Source organism: Eleutherodactylus coqui, chromosome 1 (assembly GCF_035609145.1).
Source record: "Eleutherodactylus coqui strain aEleCoq1 chromosome 1, aEleCoq1.hap1, whole genome shotgun sequence".
NCBI lineage: Eukaryota > Metazoa > Chordata > Amphibia > Anura > Eleutherodactylidae > Eleutherodactylus > Eleutherodactylus coqui.
Genome location: NC_089837.1, coordinates 291,303,041 through 291,324,534, shown reverse-complemented (window position 1 = coordinate 291,324,534; position 21,494 = coordinate 291,303,041). Strand labels below are relative to the sequence as shown.

The 21,494-nt window shown below is 44.8% G+C and overlaps 1 protein-coding gene across 1 annotated transcript; it reads left to right on the top strand.

Annotated features, from left to right (window-relative positions):
- Positions 1-5,783: 5,783 nt before the first annotated feature.
- Positions 5,784-20,579, top strand: SH3BGRL3 (SH3 domain binding glutamate rich protein like 3). Its single transcript, XM_066573138.1, has 3 exons — positions 5,784-5,938; positions 9,256-9,423; positions 20,151-20,579. The coding sequence occupies exons 1-3, from the start codon at positions 5,888-5,890 to the stop codon at positions 20,217-20,219; spliced, it is 288 nt and encodes a 95-aa protein (XP_066429235.1). The 5' UTR covers positions 5,784-5,887; the 3' UTR covers positions 20,220-20,579.
- The last annotated feature ends 915 nt before the right edge of the window (positions 20,580-21,494 follow it).

Below are 21,494 nucleotides of genomic sequence, written 5' to 3'. Positions count from 1 at the left end.
TACGCACATTGCTAGAAGACCACATACAAATGGAAGAAAGAAAGCAGAAATTTGTCCACCAGAAGAATAAGTGTTCTTTTGTTTTGTTTTTTTAAATTGCTTTAAACTATTTCCAAAATAAGTAGTATAAACCAGCCAAGCCAAAAGAGTAGTATCCCGTTCAAAAGGTCTGACTCTCAGAACATCTCTCATCACAATAGTGCAGTAATGGGACACGAGGCTCATGCTGAGGAGCTGGGAGGGTAGTGTTGTCTTTTGTCACAGTGGCGCTTACCAGACTCCTCCCCAGAGACACACGTGACCTCGGCCTCAGTATCACTGGGCCTCTTCTGGACACCCCTAGGATAGGGATGGCCTATACACATGTTGTGGAATTTCAAGTTGTCACGTGATGCCACCATTCCTTACTCACCGGAATGAACCTCAGCGGGAAATAAAGAAAGTCCACACACAATTAACTTTTTAAGTACCTCAGTTCCTGGGAACTGTCAGGGCCTGGCAAAACTTTACTTGAAATTCTTCAGCATACAAATTAATACACACCAATGCGGGCAGGACTGTAGATTTGAGGTTAGGGAGGAAACACAGGATGACACTGGCCCTACAGTCCTCGTTATCTGTATGGTACCACTCCTGGAAGGGGAACAGTCTCAGGGGGGAGACACAGGATGACACCGGCGCTACAGTCCGTGTTATCTCTATGATAACGCTCCTGGAAGGGGAACACTCTCAGGGAGGAGACACAGGGTGACACCAGCCCTATAGTCCTCGTTATCTGTAGGTAGCGCTCCTGGACAGCGAACACTCACTGAGAGGATGAGGGAAGGGTCACTTCAAAGATACTCACTTATTGAAGACTTGGATCTCTGCACATTGGACTCGTCACTCTTCTACACTCTGCTCTCTCTCTCTCTCTTAATGGTTCCTGGCATTGGGCACCTCAGGATACCTCTCTTTCATCACTCTTCACCACATATGGGTTGAAGGTACCCCCATGTGGCCAGCATTCCACTCCCCTCCTAACTGTTGAAGATGATGAAAGACTCTCCTCTACCACACCCAAAATCACTCATACTTATAGTCTCTAGCATACCACGTGACAGGGCATAAATTGATACTTTTGCAGACATATCCCAGCCGCATGCAGACATTAACTCCTCATTTACTGCAGCTGTGCAATACACATAACAAGAGACAAGCCATTTTGCAAAGTGCATCAACACAAAAGACTTGACTTGTATGACATTTATGGAGGGACCAGGAATAAGTGTTTCAGGCCACAACAGTTGCACCAGAAAATGTCACCTGAGCAATAGAAGGGTGTTTCCAGGGGATTGAGCTACTTTCTGATGTCATTCCCTACTTGTGATCTTTCTTCCATGTGGACAATATGCTGTCCCTATGCATACATACAGCGCAGAAAACCACGACCACACGCAATTCGTTTCCACGATCATTCGCAAGTCTTCCATTGAGGATATCTGCACGAGGAATCCGACCTGCTCGTATGAGCCTGGCCTAAGTCTCCTCTCAGCCTTCTTTTTTGCAAGCTAAACATTCCCAGATCCTTTAACCGTTCCTCATAGGACATGGTTTGATGACCAATCACCATCTTGGTAGCTCTTCCCTGAACTTGTTCTAGTTTGTCAATCTTTTTTAAAGTGGGGTGCCCAGAACTGGATACAGTATTCCAGATGAGGTCTGGCTTAAGAAAGAGTAGAGGAGCATAATTACTTCACATGATCTAGACTCTATGCTTCTCTTAATGCATCCCAGATTTGTGTTTGCCTTTTTACTGCTGCATTACACTGTTGATCAATTAGTATACACCAGTCTTTTCACGTGTGCTGCTGCTTAGCTCAATTCCTTCCATTCTATATGTGCTTTCTTCTTGCCCATTTCTCCCTGTTAAATTAACATTCTGTTAGTCACTGCCCACTGTGCAAGCTTGTCTAGATCTTTTTGAATCTAGTGTTGGCTATCCCTCCTAGCTTTGTATCGTTAGAAAATTTGTGTAGTTTCCCCTCAATTCCCTCATCTAGATCTTTTATAAAAATGTTGAACAACACTGGGCCTAGGACAGAGCCTTGTGGTACCCCACTTAATACATTCTTCCACTTGGATGTGCAGCCATTTATGACCACTCTTCGAGTACGATCACTCAGCCAGTTGTGAATCCACCTAACAGTTGCCTTGTCAATCCCATATTTGGACATTTTTTCAATAAGGATGGTATGAGATACTTTGTCAAATGCTTTGCTAAAGTCAAGATATACTATGTCACTGCATTTCCCTAATCAACCCAGTCAGTGATCCTGTCATAGAATCTCATTAATTATTTCATTCTCATCCAAGTACTTGCATACATGCTGTTTAATAATTTGTTCAAAGATCTTTTCTGGTGAAGATGTCAGGCTCACTGGCCTGTAGTTTCCTGGATCCACCTTCTTCCCTTTTTTGAAGATAAGGACAACATTTGCCCTTCTTCAATCTTCTGTGACTCCTGTTCTCCAGGAATTTTTAAAGATTATGGCGAGTGGTTCAGCAAATAACTCTGCTGCTTCCTTTAGCATCCTAGGATGTAATTCATCTGGACCTTGAGACTTGAATTCATTTAAGTTAGTTAAGTGTTCCCTCACCATCTCTCGGCTTATAGATAGCCTGCATTCTTTTATTCCCCCAATAGCACAGGAAAGATCAGTTGATGTTGCATTTACTGAGAGAAAACAGATACAAAATAGGAATTTAAAAGTTTGGCCTTCTCAACATCATTCTTAACCAATTCACCAATTTCATCCTATAAACATCCAATAGTGTCTTTGACTTTTCTTTTGACATACCACCAAATTCTTTTTTTATTGCTTTTTGCCTCTCTTGCAAGCCTCAATTCATTATTAGCTTTAGCTTTTCTGACACTTGCCCTACAATTTCTGCAGACCGCATTATATTCTTCTTTAGATATCCCCCCCTCTTTCCATTTAATAAACATACTTTTCTTTCTTTTTAGCATTTAAGTTCTGTGTTCATCCATCCTGGTCTCTTTAAATGCTTCCCATTCTTCCTTCTTTTAGAGATTGTTAACGATTGTGCTTTGAGAATCTCATTTCGCAATATTTCCCAACCTTGTATATTTCTGTCATTAAGAACATCTAGCCATTGGAGCATTGCTATGCTCTTTCTGAGTCCATTAAAATCTGCATTTATGAAATCCAGCCTTAAAGTCTGTCTTCTCAGGTCTTCCTCCCCTTGTTATCCAAAATTCGAGACAGGAGATCTCCTCGTTTTCTCTTCTGTCTTTTCGAAGAGAAAGTTGTCAGCAAGAGCGGATAAAAAATTGTGGGACCTATGACATCATATTTCTCTTTTGGCGTTAGAAGCCCCAATTCTCCTTGTTTTGTTTCCATGCTCTGTGCATTTGTGTAGAAACATTTTAGTTTGTGATCAGTGTCTCTTGCTCCTCTTCTTTCCTTCTGCACTTTTTGTCTCTGTTCTTTCTTCTAATAACAAGATTCTCAATTGTGGTCATTAGGTATATATTTTTGCAAATTTGCCTCCTAAAGCTCCAATTTCTGGTCTGGCGATGTTCTTAGGGCAGCTAGACCTGGCTATACCGAGCAATCATCACACTCACAGCGACTCCTCCCACAATGCACTGGGAATAAGCAAATTATACTCCTAGAGCTTCTATTCCTGGTCTCACTACTGAAACTTCCACTGTTCCCAAGAATGTGAGTCCCCTTTCCCCACATTCCAGTGAGGATCTTGAATAAAATGGTGGCTGAATATGCCAAAGCTTGTACTTGCTGATCTCTGATAGTTTCATTGAACTGAATGGAGCTGCAACACCCACATACTTGGCTACCATTCTATTGGTCCTACTCCTTACTGCAGAGGTGTTCTGAGTAGGAGAGAGAGACACAGGATCCGTATTCTTGGTAACAGGAGGGGGTCTCAGGAGTCAGACCCTAAGCGATCAGACTTTCATCACCTATGTTATGAATAGGTGATAAAAGTCTATACTGAGAATGCCCCTATAAAAGCATGAACTTAAAGGTGTATTCCAGTTCTGCAAAGTTGTTGTCACATGACAGATAAATGTTATTAAATTGCAATGTTCTGCTTTGGCTTATGTGTCCGTGGTACTAAAAACTATCACCTTCTCCTGGTACTTCAGAAGTGTTTATTTACGGGTTGCCCTGGATACCACCTATAGGCATGGCAGCTCTGTAGGGCGGGCTTGTTCAGTAAGAGCTACCATGGACAATTTTCTTTCAATTCAGCTCTCTGAACCGGATTGCTGACCAATACCAGGGCAGCGCTTAGTGGGGACATGTACAGGAAGGACGGACAGAAGAGGGAATTGTGAGAAATGTCGTTTCAAGCTGCATGTCAGTAGGGATGCAACAGCCATCTTGGAAAATAGCAAGGTGCGGAAACAGAAATGGAGTACAGGATAAGAAAGAAATGGCTGTGAGATGTAGGAAAGTTTCATACGGGCGACAAAATTGCGCAATTTTCTCGCGATGCGACAGTGCTACAAATCGAATGTGAAGCCAATGCTTTCCAATGGGTTCCTTCACATGTAGCATGCGATATTGCAGGGGAAAAAATCCCAGGTTACTAAATATTACTGCGATTTGCAAGGTTTTGTAGCCCATGTTTCCCTATGGACTCTAACTATGTGTTGCATCACATCACACGAAAACGCATTTTTTGTGCGTTGCAATGCAAATTTTACAGTAGGAAATCCTACTGTAAAACCCTGAAAGTAAGCCCTAGCTGCCTAAAAAAGCAAAAAAATAAATAAATACATCAGCACTTGATTGAAGTTCTCCGGCATAGCTTCCTGGTCAGAATTTTGAAAAACCCAACCTCCAGTAAGCTCTCACTCTGATTGGCTGAGCGCCACGTAAGTTCAAGTCCCCTTAGGGGAGTAAAAGGAAAAAAATGATTATTTTATTATCCTTTATTTTTTAGAATTGTTCCCCCCCCCCCCCCCCCATATTTACATTATAAAAAATCTAAGCAAAAAAAACACAAAGCAGAAAAAAATACACAGCACCAGAATTTTTTATTTTAGTCATCCCAATATTACATCACCGATGGGGACCACTCGTAGTAAAGGGGTGTGAAATTGGATGAAAGAACAATTGAAATCACTTCTTATTTTTGGTCATCCCTTCTCTGAGAAAAAAAGCTACCGTACTACCAAATGATCAAAAAGTAGTATGTATTACAGAATCGTACCAATAGGAACTAAAGGACATCCTGTAAAGATGAGCCCTCAGACAACCCCATTGCCAGATAAGAAATGATGGTGCTTATAAGATGGTGACAGGAAGATATTTTTTTTCAAAGATGTTTTACTTTTTAAAAGTAGTACACCAAAAATGGAAATAAAACCCCTTAATAAATCTAGCAGTGGTAATCGTACTGCCCCACAGAATAAATATGTCACTTTTGCCCCAGTGTGTACGCCATTAAGGTAAGACACACCGCCAACTCAAAGTTTTCCTTTCTATTTCACCCCACTATGGGGAGAAAAGACAAAAAAAAAAAAAATTAAAAAGCCATGTCATTTAGGGGTTAAACTGCTCTGTGTGATATTAACACTTTGTATGTTGAATCTGCTTTTATGCCATGCTTTTTATCACACGATGTATAGGAGGGCGGCGGCCAGGTACAGGGAGATATAAGGCCTCCTCACGGCCACGCCAACCCCATCATAAAGGAGCGCTGCGCCAGGAAAGCTCGCATTGCACCTTGGGACTTGTAGTTCACAGCTGGTTGTCACGTGGCTGTCGGAGATGTGTGATTGGGCTATGCGTACACACGTGGTGGGAGAGGTCGGAAGTCCACAGAGCAGAACGAGATAGAAACGATCAGGATGTCTAAGGAGTTCACTGTGTACGTGACCTCGGTGACCAGCTCCCGAGAGGTGAGGAGGGCTCCGGACCTGTCATGTGACTGTAGTACCCCCGTGCCTGGCAGTCAGACTCGGCTGGTACTGCAGTTACCTCCAGCACACTTATGCAGCCTATGTTGCAGCTTTGTATTCCGGGAGATGAGTGATGGCATTCCCCTATTGCACATGGAAGCCACAGCTGCTTCCTCAGGAGCCATCAGTATACAGAGAGCGTATAGCTGCCATGTATACGGTGCAGTGATGGGATTCAATGGGTGTACTCCTCCATGGAAAGGTGTGCTATACACCTCTCTCTCTGTAGATGATGCAGCATGGTACATAGTGATGCTCCGCTAGGGTTGTTCATTGCTCCTCTATCGACACACTTCTGGTGTATGTTATTTGGACGGAAGGAGATAAGTATCGCACCGATGGCCTTGTAGCTGCTTATCCTAGTGGAAAACTCCGCCCCTTCTTCCTCTATTGGGTGAGGAAGCGTCGGTCCGGCTGCACACGAATGGCTTTGCATTGTGGAATCCACAGCAAATACTGTTCATAGCATGCTAGGGAAACACTGCTTCCTGCACACGAGCGGGTGCCAACTGCGGTTTCCATGTGCAGAGGAAAACTCGTAGCGTACTGAATTTTTGGGCCGTGTCCCCATGGACTGCTTCCATTGAAGTCAATAGAAGCCGTCCGCCCCGCAGCCTATCTGCAATTAACATTGCGGACAGGTTGTGTATTCCGCATCATGGCCTAGCAACGGCGTGGGGGGAAAAAGACTTGAGGAAAAAAAAAACAACCGGTACTGCGCATGTCTGACGGCGAACCGCTGGGTTCATCCGCAGTACAGATGAAGACTGGTACGCAGGGCTGCCGGACGGGCACAGGGTCTGACTCTGCTGTGGGCTCCTGCATGAGGAATTGGACCTGTTCGTGTGCCGCTGGCCTCGGGCTGTTCCCATATTAGGCCCCTTTACCAGATCCCATCAAAACTTGTGTTTAGAGATGTACAGAAATCTAACCTACAAGGTTACCCCCCCCCCCCCCTGAAAAGTGGCAGTGTTTTTGTGGGGGTTTTTTTTCCCATATACAATTTAAGTGGCAAGTTCAAGGAGGACGTCCCACTTCTAGTGCTGGAACCCTTGGACGCCTCTCCCTGTGTTTAGCTGTGCACTATCGCCTGCCCTTCTGGGTCTGGGGGGACTGCAGTGGGGCCCGCTGTCCGCAGCACTGAGCAGAAGGCTAGAAGGGGATAACCACACCACTGCATTTTGCCTATGTTTTACACATGGAAGTGTGTCCCGGCCCGACCACGGGTCTCCTGACCCAAACTTCGAGCGTCATGAGCATATATGCTTGGAATTCGCATCTCCGTATGTAAAACAGAAGCAAAATCCATCATTTCGGATAGCCCCTTACTCAGAGTGACCATGTTCTAGCAGCAGTATAGCGCTTTTGCCGTATTCATGGGGCAATACAAGTGCGGTAAAAAAAAACACACGGTATTAGTGTATCTTGACTCCACCAGGAGTTCCTGGTGATGTCAATATTGCTGGGGTGGGAATCCCCCGAATCCCCCTGTTTGTGATTGGCTGCACATCTGGTAGCCTTGTAGGTCCTGGAAGGCCGCAACCGATTCAGCGAGGGAGTGGAATGGCATCGGTGAGCATGGGAGTGGAATGGCATCGGTGAGCATGGGAGCGGGGGTGAGTGAGCAGACACGATGCGGTGGTGTTGGCCAGGCTAGAGCTGACAGACAGCTGCTAGGAGACACAGCACTGAGGCAACGGTGGCGGCTGCCCGGCCGACCCAGCCGCAGAAGCTGAGGCACTATTATGAACGGTGAGCAGGGAAACTTGTCAGGGAGCACATAGTTGCGGCGGCTAGCCTGTAGGTTACAGCCAGCTGCTGTAAAAAAAAAACAAAAAACTGCTGACGTGACGAAGGGGGCGGGGGCGGCTGCTCAGGTGATAGTTATCGCTGCAGCATCTCCATTGATGTGTGTTAGTGCTGCAGCCTTAGGCTGAGGGTTTTGTGGTCTTCTCAGCCTTACATTACATGTTAATGATGCCATGTTACTGCGCTAACATGGCAGCATTTACACCTCATAATGTAAGGCTAAGACTACCACAAAACCCTCAGCCTTAGGCCCCCTACACACGGGCGGAAATTCCGCAGCGGGATTTCCCGCAGAATTTCCGTCCGTGCCCGCCTGCATAGTTTTGCATTGCAAAACGCAATGCTATGCAGACAGCCGCGATTTGTCTGTGTGAAAGCGTAAGGAAAACGCATTGCGGCATGTTCTATTTCTGTGCGGGTCTTGCAGAGGCCTGCACAGAAATGTCACTGCCGACGCGCTGGCTGAGCAGCAGCCGGCACATCACAGAGGAGAAGATGTGGAAGCAGGTGAACCGTACTGCTTACTGCAGGGGCGCGGGTAAGGTCCCGCTGCGAGAATCCTCGCAGCAGGATCCATCCCGGTCGTCTGTAGGTGGACTAAGGCTGCAGCGCTGGCACACATCTATGCACACTGCTGCTAGGACCTGCCTGCCTTGACCCTATCGGGAGCTGGGGGTGTGACATGGGCGTTTCTCCTGTCAAACCCCTAGCTTCTGGTGGCGTCGAGATACACGAATACCAAAAAAGACTCCAAAAAAACCACATAAGCAAAGCCATATGCATCTCTGGCAAAGAAGTTTTAGCATGCTTGCAGCGAACCCACAGCTGCATTGGAAACCTCAGGACACGTGCACACAGTATCGCAATGCTATTTTTTACCACTTCAGCTGCACACAAACGGGTTGGAATCCAGCCCTGACCACCGCCGGCGTTCGCACGTACCGGTCACTTTTCTTCTTTACCTGTACTGTGTATGGCAACAGCAAACATGTGCAGTACAGAATTTTTTATTTTTTTTTTTCCTGCACTTTTGCTAGGCGAGGACTTGGAATCCGCGACTTATCTGCAATGTCAATTGCAGACGGGCCACAGATCGGAACGGCTTCTGTTGACTGTGTGCAGGAGAAAGTGCATTTACATAGCATGCAACGACCGGTATTTGCTGCCGATCAGCGGTACGGACAACGACTGTAGATTCTGCAATGCAAACCCGTTGGTGTGCAGCCGGCCTTGCAGCAGCCTGGCATCTGCTATTCTCTCTCCAGGGTCCTCCCTATTTTGAGACTTGCACATTGTTCCCTTTTTCTTAACCTCTTCCTCTTCCTGTCTCGCTCCTGTGTGGTCTACTGTTTTCCGCTCATTGTCCTCCTACACAGTTCCCTTCTGCTCAGATTCATCTGACTTCCCTGACACAATTCTCATCCTTACATCTGTCTTCTGTCCTCTAGGTCAAGTCAAACCAGAGTGAAATGAAAAGGATTCTGGATACGCAGAAAATCCCCTATGACATGGTGGATGTTTCTGTAGACAAGTGCCTTCTGGAAGAAATGAGAGCGAAGGCTGGAAATTCCTCTGCAGTTCCACCACAGCTATTCTGTGGAGATGTGTACATCGGGGTAAGGTCATCGGCTCCTCCACCGATAGTGGTTGGGGTGTGTTCTCACATAGTGATTTTAGGGCAAGCAGAGGAAGGGTGTGGTGTGTGGGTTTTATTTATTTTTTTTGCAAGCTTCACTGCCACCAGATGTTATCAGTTGTTAGTAAAATTAGCATAAAAGAAAAGGGTGTTGGTTCAGGTTCCTGAGACAGAAAGAGGGAAAAGATTTTACTCTCCCTTATTACTAGTGGAAAAAAAAGGTCTTACAGAGTCACAAATGTAATCTAATCTCTCTTCTGGTTTACAAAAAAATTCCAACTGGAGCTTATCCTCTCTACAATGAATCTGATGCCTCACGACTGCTTCTTGGTGTCCAAAGATCTAGAAGGCTCTCGCTCCCATGTAGCCATTCCTCCTTATCAGAAATGCCTAAGGACTGCAGTGTTTCCAAAGGGGAGATGCTACATCTTCAGTATCGGGCTCTTCCATTCAGGGTTTCTCAAGTTCTGAGATACTTGAATGATTTCTTTTATCAGGAAGAGACCTTCTGGTTCCATAGCTAGATGCTTTCTTAGTGGGACAACTCTCTCTTCACCAGAAAACTTCAATTTCTTCGATTGCCAATCTAGGAAGAAGAGTTCCATGGTCACAAACGCCCAATTTGTTGAACTACGGCCGCCAGTCAATGGGATTGGGGACCTTTCAACAAGGGAGCTGGTCAGGATATCTTCAAACACCACAGCAGTCTCCTATTGCCAGGGAGGAACCAGATCTCAACCTCTTGAGTTTGACCAAAGAAATATTTACCCTAGCAGCGTATTTGCACGATTAAAAATCACTTACGCCCACGTGTTTCAGCTGCTCCGGCAAGTATTTGTGAGCAAGTACCCTGTATCTGCACACGCAAAAAAAATTACTGGCTCACTGAAATGGCACGCAAATACACAGGTTTCCTGCAAATCTGCCCCAGCCAATTCAGTTCAATGCCCTATTGTAGTGCATTATATGCACCAAAATGGGCCATGGCTCATATTTTTTCACACGATTGCACATCGCATTAAAAAAATGCACTCGTGTGAACAAACCTACTTAAATGGGTTCTATTCACTGCATGTTGCGCGCACACTCTTGTGCACCTAATATGCTGCACTAACACTTGTGTAAACGAGCCCTTACTGTAATATTAAAATCGGCCCTTTTGAAGGCAAGCATAAGGCCGATGTGTCCCTCAGTGAAAATGCGTTTGATACCCCTAATCTATAGGATATCCTCAAGTCATGTTGGGGATGCTTGAATAGGATTGAGAAACACTGCTTTAACCCCTTCAGTGGCACGCCTGGAAATTTTGCGGGATGAGCTCCACTGCCCATAGTGATATAGACCGAAAGGTTTCCAGGCTATGTTTCACTATGGGACCTGCAGAGCACAATGCCACAAGCTGTAGAAGTGTGCTCTGCCTGCACAGTCTACAGAGAACCGTGCAGGACTTTAAAAAAAAAACAAAACAGGAAGATAGAACCGATCTGCCAGCAACCTCGCACTTCGTTTTTTTTAAAATTCCTGCACTGTTTACAGGTTGCCACAGAGACCATCGGCTTGTCAGAAGGATATCCGGGCACCAGCTTTTACAGCGGAGAATTGAGAAAACCTCAGATCTCTGCTGTTTAACACTTTACATGCCGTGATCTATGCAACCGCAGCATGTAAAGGGCTGTCACCATCAGACCCCCCCCCTAATGGGTCTCTGACACCCGGAGGCTTGACTATAGCCTCCAGATCTGCCAGCGATCTGTATTTAAGCCTTCACATGCCGCGGTCTGTGCGACCGCATCATGTAAAGGGCTGGCAGAGGGAGGGGGCTCCCTCTGTTACTATCGGACCCTGTGCAATGTGATCAGGGGGTCCTGATGGGTCTCTGTGGCACCCGGAGGCCTGAATATAGCCTTCTAGCTTAGGCTATGACGCTCAGACTCTGTCTGAGTGTCCTAGCCTGTCTAATACCCTGTTATGCCTCAGCATAGCAGAGTATTAGAAGAATAAAAAAACTATTTGCAAGTCCCCTAAAGGGACAAAAATTTTTAAGGTTAAAAAAAAAAATTGTATAAAAATAAAAACGCTAAAACCTGACCTTTCTCCTTTCACTTTATTCATACTGACCCAAAGAAGGAAGTTAGTACATTTTAACCACTTAATGCAGCCCCCAAGTTAACGTTAGTACCAATTCGGAATACATGGGACTTTTGATCTTTTTTTATTGCATTTTTTTTTTCTGGGGGACGGTGACAAAGTGCATTTCTGGCGTTCTTTATTGAAGAATGTTCACCGTGCGGGGTAAATTAATGTGCTACTTCGATAGATCAGACTTTTACGGATGCGACACTACAAAATATGTATCTTTGTTTTATGATTTAGATTTTTTTTAATATAGATGGCAAAAGGGTGAGTTAAACATTTTATAATTTTTTTTTTTAACAATTAATATTACTTTTATTGATCTTATTTTCCTTTTTTTCTTTTTTTTTTTCTTTAAGCCCCCCCCCCCCCCTCCCTGGTGGACCGCAACTAGCGATGCTTTGATGACTCCTGCAGTATGACATAATGCTGTACGATTGCAGTTATTGCTCGTGGGTGTCAGCTGTGCCACCACCTCTCTTCATACATCCCCCAACGCTGCAGAACGTAAATGTATGTTCTGAAGCTGGAAGGGGTTAATCTGCAGGGTGCACGGCATGTAAAAAAAAATTTAAAACGTGGCAAAAATAGCTAATTTAGCTAATCTCTCCATATGAAAAACGGAATAGAAAGGGATCAAAATGCTGCACAGATCAACAAATGGGACTAATAAAAAGTACAACTCATCCCACAAAATAACCCTCACACAGCTCTGTTGATGATAAAAATTAAAATGCTAGGGGTCTTTGAATGAAGCAATCTAAAAAAAAAATAAAAAATTTAACTGAAAAAGTAGCGAAAAAGGAAAAAAACTTACAATTTGGCATTGGCATAATTATACCAGCCTGTAGAATGACTTTAATACATTATTGATACTGCTCAGAAAATGCAGTGAAAAATAAAAAACATGCCCAAAATCAGATTTTGTTAATCTTGCCCCTAGAAAGAATGGAATAAAAAGCGATCAAAATTTTACATGTTCCTAAAAATTAGATAATTGAAGACTAGAGCTCATCCCGCAATAAACACGGCCTTCTAGAGCTCTGGCAGTGGAAAAATAAAATGAATGCGGCGACACAAAAGCAAACCTTTAAGAAAAAAAAATGTTTTAAATGTACAAAAATAGCAAAACAGAAAAAAACTGTATGAACTTGGTATCACTGGGATCGTGCCAACTCAGAGAATGTTATCACAATATTTATTCTGCATGTTGAATGCCGTAAAAATGAAATCCAAAAAACAAATGGCAGAAGTTCTTGTTTTTCCCCCAATCTCCCTACATTTTTTTTACAAAAGTTATGCAATACATTATATATACCCCAAAATGATGCCATTAAAGTACAAAAAACAAGCCCTCATATGGCCATGCCAATGGAAAAATTAAATTTATGACTCTTGGAACGCGACTGCAAAATTAGTTGAAATTAAATGATTAGACCATTTAAAAAAACCTGCCCTGGTGGGTACGACAGGGTGGTAAGAAACCCACCACTCAAGGGGTTAAATGAGCAATTTCATGATTTATTCAACCATGTTTTCTGCTATTTCTTATGGGATCTGGTAGAGGACGTACTCAATTATACAGACGGTCACACCGCTATCCACTGGCTGTTATGCAGATGGGAGGGTCCCTGAGATCTAGGCTTTGCTAGACCGCATTAGTTTGGGGATGTGAGATCTCTGCTAACTGAAGCCAATTTTTTTTTTTTCAGCTTTTGCCTCAAGATTTCATATTGACCTACAGTGCTACCGACCGAGACCTCAGTGTAATCTGTAGTGTATGACGTACTGCTCATTCATAATTAACTAATTGGTATACATGTGGTAAAAGAACACAAGATGCTTTTGACTTATACTGGCAAGATTAAAGAGTAAAATCAAGCCCATACTACCCAAGTAGAGAGATTCTACCACACCAAAGCCGCCTGCACACGAGCGTTCCGGATTCTGCTAGCGGATTTTCACACGCGTATGGTACCTAAATGTGCTTGCGGATAGGTGCGGATGCGTGAAAAATCACGCGCGGATATACGCAGCTGTGTTGCGGGAAAAAAACGCGCAGAAAAACCAGCAGTCACCCCTTATTGTAAACCCAACCCCTAGAGAACTGCCCATTCCTTGGAAAACAGCTTAAAAACCAACACCTAGACTCTGTTTTGTCCCTCTGGCCGCCTGCACACGAGCGGGTCGGATCCGGCAGCGAGAATTCTCACTGCGGGACCTGACCCGAGAGCCTGCAGGGACGAGCGCGTACTCACCCGCGCCTTGCGGCCCCAGCTCTTTCATGTGCCGGCTGCCGCGCAGCCGGCGCATGCGCAGACCGGAGCCGGCGGCCGGGTGAGTGTGTGCCCCGCACAAAAATAGGACATGCCGCAGTTTGTTTGCCGCGCGAGATTTCGCGCGGCCAAACCGCGGCCGTCTGCATAGGAGTGCGTATTGTAATGCACTCCTATGCAAACTTTCAGTGGCAGAAATCCCGCGGCAGGATTTCCGCCCGTGTGCAGGCGGCCTCTTGCTTGTGCGAGCACCGTTAAATTATTCTGGCAACATGCTTTCACCCGGTGAGCAGATGTCTTTGTGGGCATGGTTGATCCATGTAACTATTTCAGGCGCTTCTTTAGCGTGACTTTATTTCAGTCACTGCAAAAAAAATTCACAAGAGGAAGGCCGCCTGCACACGGGCGGAAATCCCGTGCATTACAATACGCACTCCTATGCAGACGGCCGCGGTTTGGCCGTGCGAAATCTCGTGCGGCAAACAAACCGCGGCATGTCCTATTTTTGTGCGGGGCTCGCACTCACCCGGCCGCCGGCTACGGTCTGCACATGCGCCGGCTGCGCGGCAGCTGGCACATGAAAGAGCCGGGGCCGCTAGGCGCGGGTGAGCACGCGCTCGTCACTGCAGGCTCTCGGGTCGGGTCCCGCGGCGAGAATTCTCGCCGCCGGATCCGACCCGCTTGTCTGCAGGCGGACGAATTCATTACTACAGATTTTGCATTCTTAGGTAGTATTTCTTGCCAATGCAGGATCTATCTCCCTCTACAAATCTGCCTGTGAAGCTCTGTGCTGTGTGTTGGGACGCCTCCTACCATGCCTACTTCCTGTAGTCATAGCAACCAGTGACTCCATCCGCAGCTGCACTGCGGATGTACTGCGTGAAAAAACGCACCCATTCACTTGTATTGGAGGCTTCACGCGCAGAATCCGACCCAAATTAGAACAGGTCGCAGATTTTTTCACGCGCGTGAAAAAACGCGATACAAATCCGTCCGTCTGGGGACAACTGCGGATCCTCATAGGAGTATATTGGCTGCGGTCTGGGGCAGATAATGTGCCTAAAATAACGCGCTGGAAATTCCGTTCGTGTGCAGGCACCCCAAGGCTCTGTTCACGGCACGATTTGGAGGAAAAAAAATGTAAAATGAACTTTAAAGTTTATTTAATTTTGAATCCAGGAATTGGCCATATACACCATGACTGTATCCTGAATAGGCCCAACAGTCATTTATGTGGTGATAGAAAGTTGTATACAAACAACAATGGCCATATGTCCTTTTTGTAGGTCACAAAATATTACTAATGATGTCCAATGTAAACTCCACATTTGTTTACTTTTTCTGATGGAGGATTAAAATGGAATACTTTCTGCATGTGATCATTGTATAAGATGAAATGTTTCTCCATATGATTGATGTATTGTTTGTCTGAGTTCTTGAGTTGCTGCCACAGCACGTTTTTGGCTTTTTTTGGCAGCCTTTCAAAAGTACTGCAAAACTGCAACGTGATAACCCTGTCTTTTTCTCACATTGTAGTTACCTGGTTGTGTATGGCCGGCTGTCCACGGGCAATGCGGTATCCCACGGCGAAGCTCCGCCGCTGAATCTCCGCTGGTCAGCTCTATCAAATAGATAGGCTGACCGAGGAGAATCGGGGCAATTCGAATTGCCCACCGCGAGCAAAGAATCGCAATGATTCTCCGCTCGTGGACAAGTGCCGACGTTTTCCATAGCAATGCTATGGGAAGTGTTGGCCGGCATGATTCGCCGGCGGTTTACCGACTGTGAATAAACTGCCGTGGACAGGGGGCCTAAGAAGTTGCTCATTGCAATAAATTAGATGTAGGGTGCTCAAGAACCACAACTTACTCCTGAGCCACTGGTGTACATAAATGTTTCACTATACATTATATGAAAAGTAGAATATCTGATCTGTTGTATCATATTTTCTTCCTTCTATTATTGGGGGACTCAGCTGAAGAGCTTTGGTATAGCTACTGCCTCTAGGAGGAGGACGACACTTAGCAGAAATATACTAGCTAAACGCCTCCTAACTACTTTTAGCTTGGTGCCGTAGGAGGTAGACCTTGTTCTTGCTGATCTTCAACAACCTTTTGGATTTAGGGAGGCAGGAGTCTACGTTGCTCCATTGAGGATGAACAGAACAGAGTGAACTTTGCTGTTGCCTGTGCTAAGCTCAGAGGAAAAGAATACAAGTCTAAGCCTTAACTCAGATGTGACCAGCCAGCTATAGTGTCCCCTTTTTACCAGAGCACTCCCTGTATAGGGAGGAGTATTCTCTCCCCTTCCCATCTTCCCCCTGTAACCCTCTCCCGTAACTCCCAGCAGGCTGTACCTGCCTTTTTTGCCGACTTTTTTTTTTTTTTTCTTCCCCCGCAATAGCTAGGTTTTCGCCGTTGGCCCACTACGTTTTTTTTTTTCCTCGATAAATGCACTACTCTGACTGATGCTTCATCTTAAGAATTTTGTGACAGGAAGGTTGTCACTAGCCAAAACGTCCTTTGAGACTGGGTTTGGCCAGTTTTTGGCTCTACTTGGGATTGTAAGGCAAACTGAATGGGCTAAGCAACTACACCAAGGTATTTTTTCCAGAAGAACTAGCCAATATGGCCCAACAGCCCAAGTGGGGAACTTTATATGTAAAGCTTCCCTTGATGGCTAGACTCCTAGCTTCCACGTCGGCAGCTTCGGTAATCACATGCCCCACTTTGTGGTTTAAATCCTGATATGCAAGTGCTTCTAAAAAGTCCCTAACAGATCAAAATGCCTTGAGCCAACAAATGTCAGGAGGCAAACTTAATTAAATCATTTGGGAGGCTACTGAGCGGTAAGAGTACTCGCTACAAAACAGACCTAGATAAACAAGAGCTGTGCAAATGAACAGAATCTATTTTCATTCCTTTCGCCACTCCAGTCTCCTGTTCTCAGGCATCCAAGGCTTCTTCCATATGAATGGCAGCCTCCCACCTGATTTGTCCAGGGTGGCAGGCCAATTATCCCTATTCAAGGAAATTTGGTTGGCCCATGTTTCAGATGCTTGAGTTTGAGAAGTCTGGTTTTCTGGTTATGCCGTAGAGTTTTCGGCTCCACCTCCAGATCATTTGTTCAGTTCCAAGGTCTCCTTCAAAAGCCAAAATCTTTCTTTGGGCAATAGACAACCTGTCCAAGGCATCATCCTTCCCGTACCTCATTCTTGGCGTTTTGTAGGTTTCTATTCAAATAACATCCTGATAAAAACCCTGACCCTGTTGGACAACCTGGAGAGTCACCACGTCACTCTGGACATGCTGTCCAGGTTCAAGTGTATAATCAACCCTTCCAAGGCTTTTCTCACTCTGTCACAATAGCTGGATTTTCTGGGTTTATCCTTCCACACAAGCAAAGTTTGTGTACTATTGCTGATGCCAAAAACACTGTCTTCAGACACATAAGTACATTCTTTGCAAACTCTGAATCCCATGATCCTGCATGAGGGTGCTAAGGCTGATGGTCTCCTTTTTAAGGTAAATCTTTTCAGTCAATTTCACATGCTGTCTTACTATTGGACCATTCTGTCGAAATGGGACAAGTCTGACCTCCCTCAATCAGAAGATCAGACTACCTCTGCACATTCAGTGTGCTGTATTTTGGTGGCTGCAGTCCCCACAGATCCATTGGGATGTTCCTTTCTGACCATTTAATGGTAAGTACTTCCCATGGATTCTAGCCTTTCCGGCTGGAGGGGTACTCTGAAGACCCTCTCAGCACAAGGAACTTGGTCCAAAAACAAGACCAAGCTGCAAATGTGTTGGAACTTTAGGCCATTGTCCTATCTCTTCATGACGTCTCACTCCAGCCGACAAGGCTACCGGTGCAGGTCCTAATGGACAACCTGACAGCCAACAAGTACATAAATCGAGGTGTTACTCGCAGCATCACTGTTATGGAGGAAGTGTCAAAGATCTGGACATGGGCTGAAGATCCTCTTCCACAGTTTCTCAGCAGTCCACATACCAGGAGTAGACAGTTAGACAGCAGACTTCCTCAGCAAAGAGACAGTCGATCCAGGAAAATGGAAACTACATCCTGAAGTCTTTTGGGGGTTTTGTTGAAGGTGGGGTCATCCAGATGTCTACCTCATGTCGCCCAGAATCAATTACAAGATTGCCAGTATTTGTGGCCAGGTCTCAGGACTCCCTAGCTCAGGCAGTGGACGCTCTAGTAGTTCCATAGATAGCATTCCAGTTCCCATACATCTTTTTGCTATTCCCACAACTTCTCAAGAAGATCAAGATGGGCCTCCCGATGATTCTCATCACCCCAGATTGGCCCCGCAGAACGTGGTACACAGATCTAGTCGACCTGCTTGTGACCTGCCTTCTTCTTTAAGAAGATCTCCTCTTACAGGGACCCCTCTTCCACCTGAATTTGCCTACACTTGAACGTCATGGCGGTTAAAGCTGTGGTCTTGAAAGCCTGTATATTTGCGGAACGTATTATTCAGATGATGACTAAGGCTGGGAAACCATCCTTTTTTCCAAATGCAATTTATAAAAAGTGTTTTGCTAGTGTGAACAATGCAATTTCTTTGCCTTCCTACCTAAGGTGGTGTCCACATTCCACTTCAACAAAGACCTTGTACTGCTTTCATTTTGTTCATCCGTGAGAATGCACTGGTCACAAACTGGATCTCGTGTGAGCTTTGCAGATCTACCTTTCTCAAATGGCATCATTTGGACACTCTGCCTTTCTGCTTGAGATTCCTGATGGGCCAAGACGTGGTCTTGCGGCGTCCAAGGTAGTCCTTTCTTGCTTGATCTGATCAATGACGGCAGACTTTTACTGTGCTATGGCGCATTCTACTCGGACAATGGATGCCTCGTGAGCTGTACGCAATGGGGCTTCAGCTATGCCAATAAACAAGGCCACTACATGGACCTTCTTCACACCTTTTCCAGGTGCATACATTTACACCCGTAGACACCTCACTTGATCAAAAAGTTTTACAATTGACTAAGTTAATGACATGCGTCTTTCTATTATTTTCCTGCCCTCAAAGGACTGCTCTGGAACGTCTCAAGGTCTTCAGTTATGTCCCCCAATAATACAGATGAGAACTAAGATTTTTATATTTACCATAAGGTTGCCTTTCCACTAGCGTTTTTTTAACGCAATATTGCTGCGGTTTTTTTCACGTGATTGCCATTGGGACTTTCTAATGTTAAAAGCGCATAACACAAAAATTGCAAATTTGTGGTTTGTGAATTTTGTGCGAAACATTTTTAACATTAGAAAGTCCCAATGACATTTGCGTAAAAAAAACGCAGCGATATTGCAGCATTAAAAAAAAAAAACTACTAGTGGAAAGGTACCCTAACATTTCTCCTCTTGATCGTTGGGGGACACAGCACACTCATACTGTTGATATTTTCCTCCTTGTTGCAGAGTCCTCTTTGCAGTTGCACATGGTATGACAGCGAGTTAGCTTTTTAATAAAGTCTCTGTCATCTCGGAATGACTGCCAATTGTGTATCCAACCTGCCTGCGCCTACGTGTTGCATGAAAACTAGTCAGAATGGTGTCTGCTTGAGGGGTATATCGAGGAGGAGGAGCTAACGCTTTCTTTGCATAATGGCAGTAGCTATACCCACAATCTTCAGCTGTCACCCCTTCCCAATAAACAAGATGAAAGATTTTACCATATGTACAAAAATCTTGTTTTTGCTTATGTCATTGCTGTGTAGGAGTCTCTGCACTCATTGCCTACTGATCTGAATATATTCTTCGGGTACAGGCCTGCGCGCGCACACAAGCTTGTTGCTGTAATATAGAGTTCGAGGAGGCCCTACTAAGCCTATGTATCCCTTCAATGGCTCTACAGTGTGCATGAGCCCTAATACAGAGTTTTATCAGTTTGCAGTTCATACAAGAAAGTACTCTCCTAGCTTGGGTGGCCAGGTTCTTGGATGACCCTCAAGTTTGCCAAATCATGTCTGTTCATAGTGATAGTAATCTGTGCCAACTTATAGTGCTTGACATAGCCGTGCTCATAGCTGCGCCAAACAGGAAGCAACATGCCCATGAGATGCATGTCCCAGTACTTCCCACACAGTTTCAAGAAGAATCTTTGTATCTGAGTGCTCATGCTGAGACAGCTGTCGTGTTACGAGACAGTACCAATAACTCAGATATATATTTCTAAATTCATGACGCTCCACGTTACATATAATGTAGCGTGATACAAGTCATACAGGATTGTTCTCATGTTTATTCCTCTTTTGTGTTTCTCTTCCTGCAGGATTTTAACCAGCTTAACAATGCTGTGGAAAATGAAACTCTGGACGAATTCCTGCAGAGGCAAAAATAGGTTTTCATGTTGCAGTCACAATGGAATCAAATCTGCATCTATTCCGCGCCTCCTAAACTGTCTCATTATTTTCTGAAGTTTAGTAGTTTTTTTTTTTTTTTCTTCTTACTTTAAACGTTTGGTCATTCCAGTTTTACAAACTGAAAACGACATTCCTGAGGAACGTGCTACCTTCATTCCAAAGTAAGCCTGGAAACTGGATGTCAAAAGGCTATTTTTTTTGCCTTGTGATATTGCAAAGGCGCTTATTCTTCTGGCAGCTTTGTGACCTCCCATCCCCATTCCAATTATGACTGTGAATTTGTTTCCTGCCAAAGAGGAAGCGAGTCTTCCAGCTGATCAATAAATGTTTCACAATAACTCTTGTGCATTGGACTTATTTCATGTGATAAGGAGTAGCGTTCATTATGTGCAAAAAGTAGGAACTCGGCACAAGTGCTTATCCAAAGTAATAAAAGGGTGTAGATGCAGTCACAAGTTCATGGGTCCAGTAGTCTAAAGTACAGCAAAATGGGGAAAAGAAATGTAGCACTTCAGATTGAAGGTACATGCAAGGTTTTTTTACTTATTCAAAAACATGATGCAACGTATCAACCCTCATGGGGCCTTAAATATTTATACACCGTTCTGTCAAGAAATCCATAATAAATCATGGTGAACATATCAAAGTTTGTGATGTTGCATTTGTTCAGTCTGTATTATGATAGACATATGCTGCAACGAGGCGTATTGATGTATTGTAGTCCCAACAAAGCTTCGTATCATGTATTTTTCTTTAAACCAAATGTTTTCAATTTATTTATGTAGACCTTGAATGCATCACACACTATGTCCTCTCCCTTGCATTGCACTGGTACGTGTATTTACACTGCATTACTAACCATGTAATGGTTAAGCTGCATATCAATAGAGCAAGTCGGTATTAGTGTATCTTGACACCACCAGGAAGTCCTGGTGGAGCCAAGCTTGACAGGGGGTCACACCCCCTGTACCTCATTGGCTGCACAGTGGCGTGGGCTGCAGCTCCTGCAAGCATACTAAGATACAACTGAACATGGAAACCTTATCGTGATGCAGGAACAGCAAGGAATTTCACTTGCTGAATTGAAGTTTATTTTTTGCTGTGAGTGAATATGGATTGTTAAAACCCCATTCAGGCCGACTGCACACGACCAGGTCAGATTCGGCATGGGGGAACCTGGCCCTGTGCCCAGCCAGCATCCACACCAGGGAGATACTTCGGCAGAGAGTGCTTCTAAGGTGATGTATGTCTTC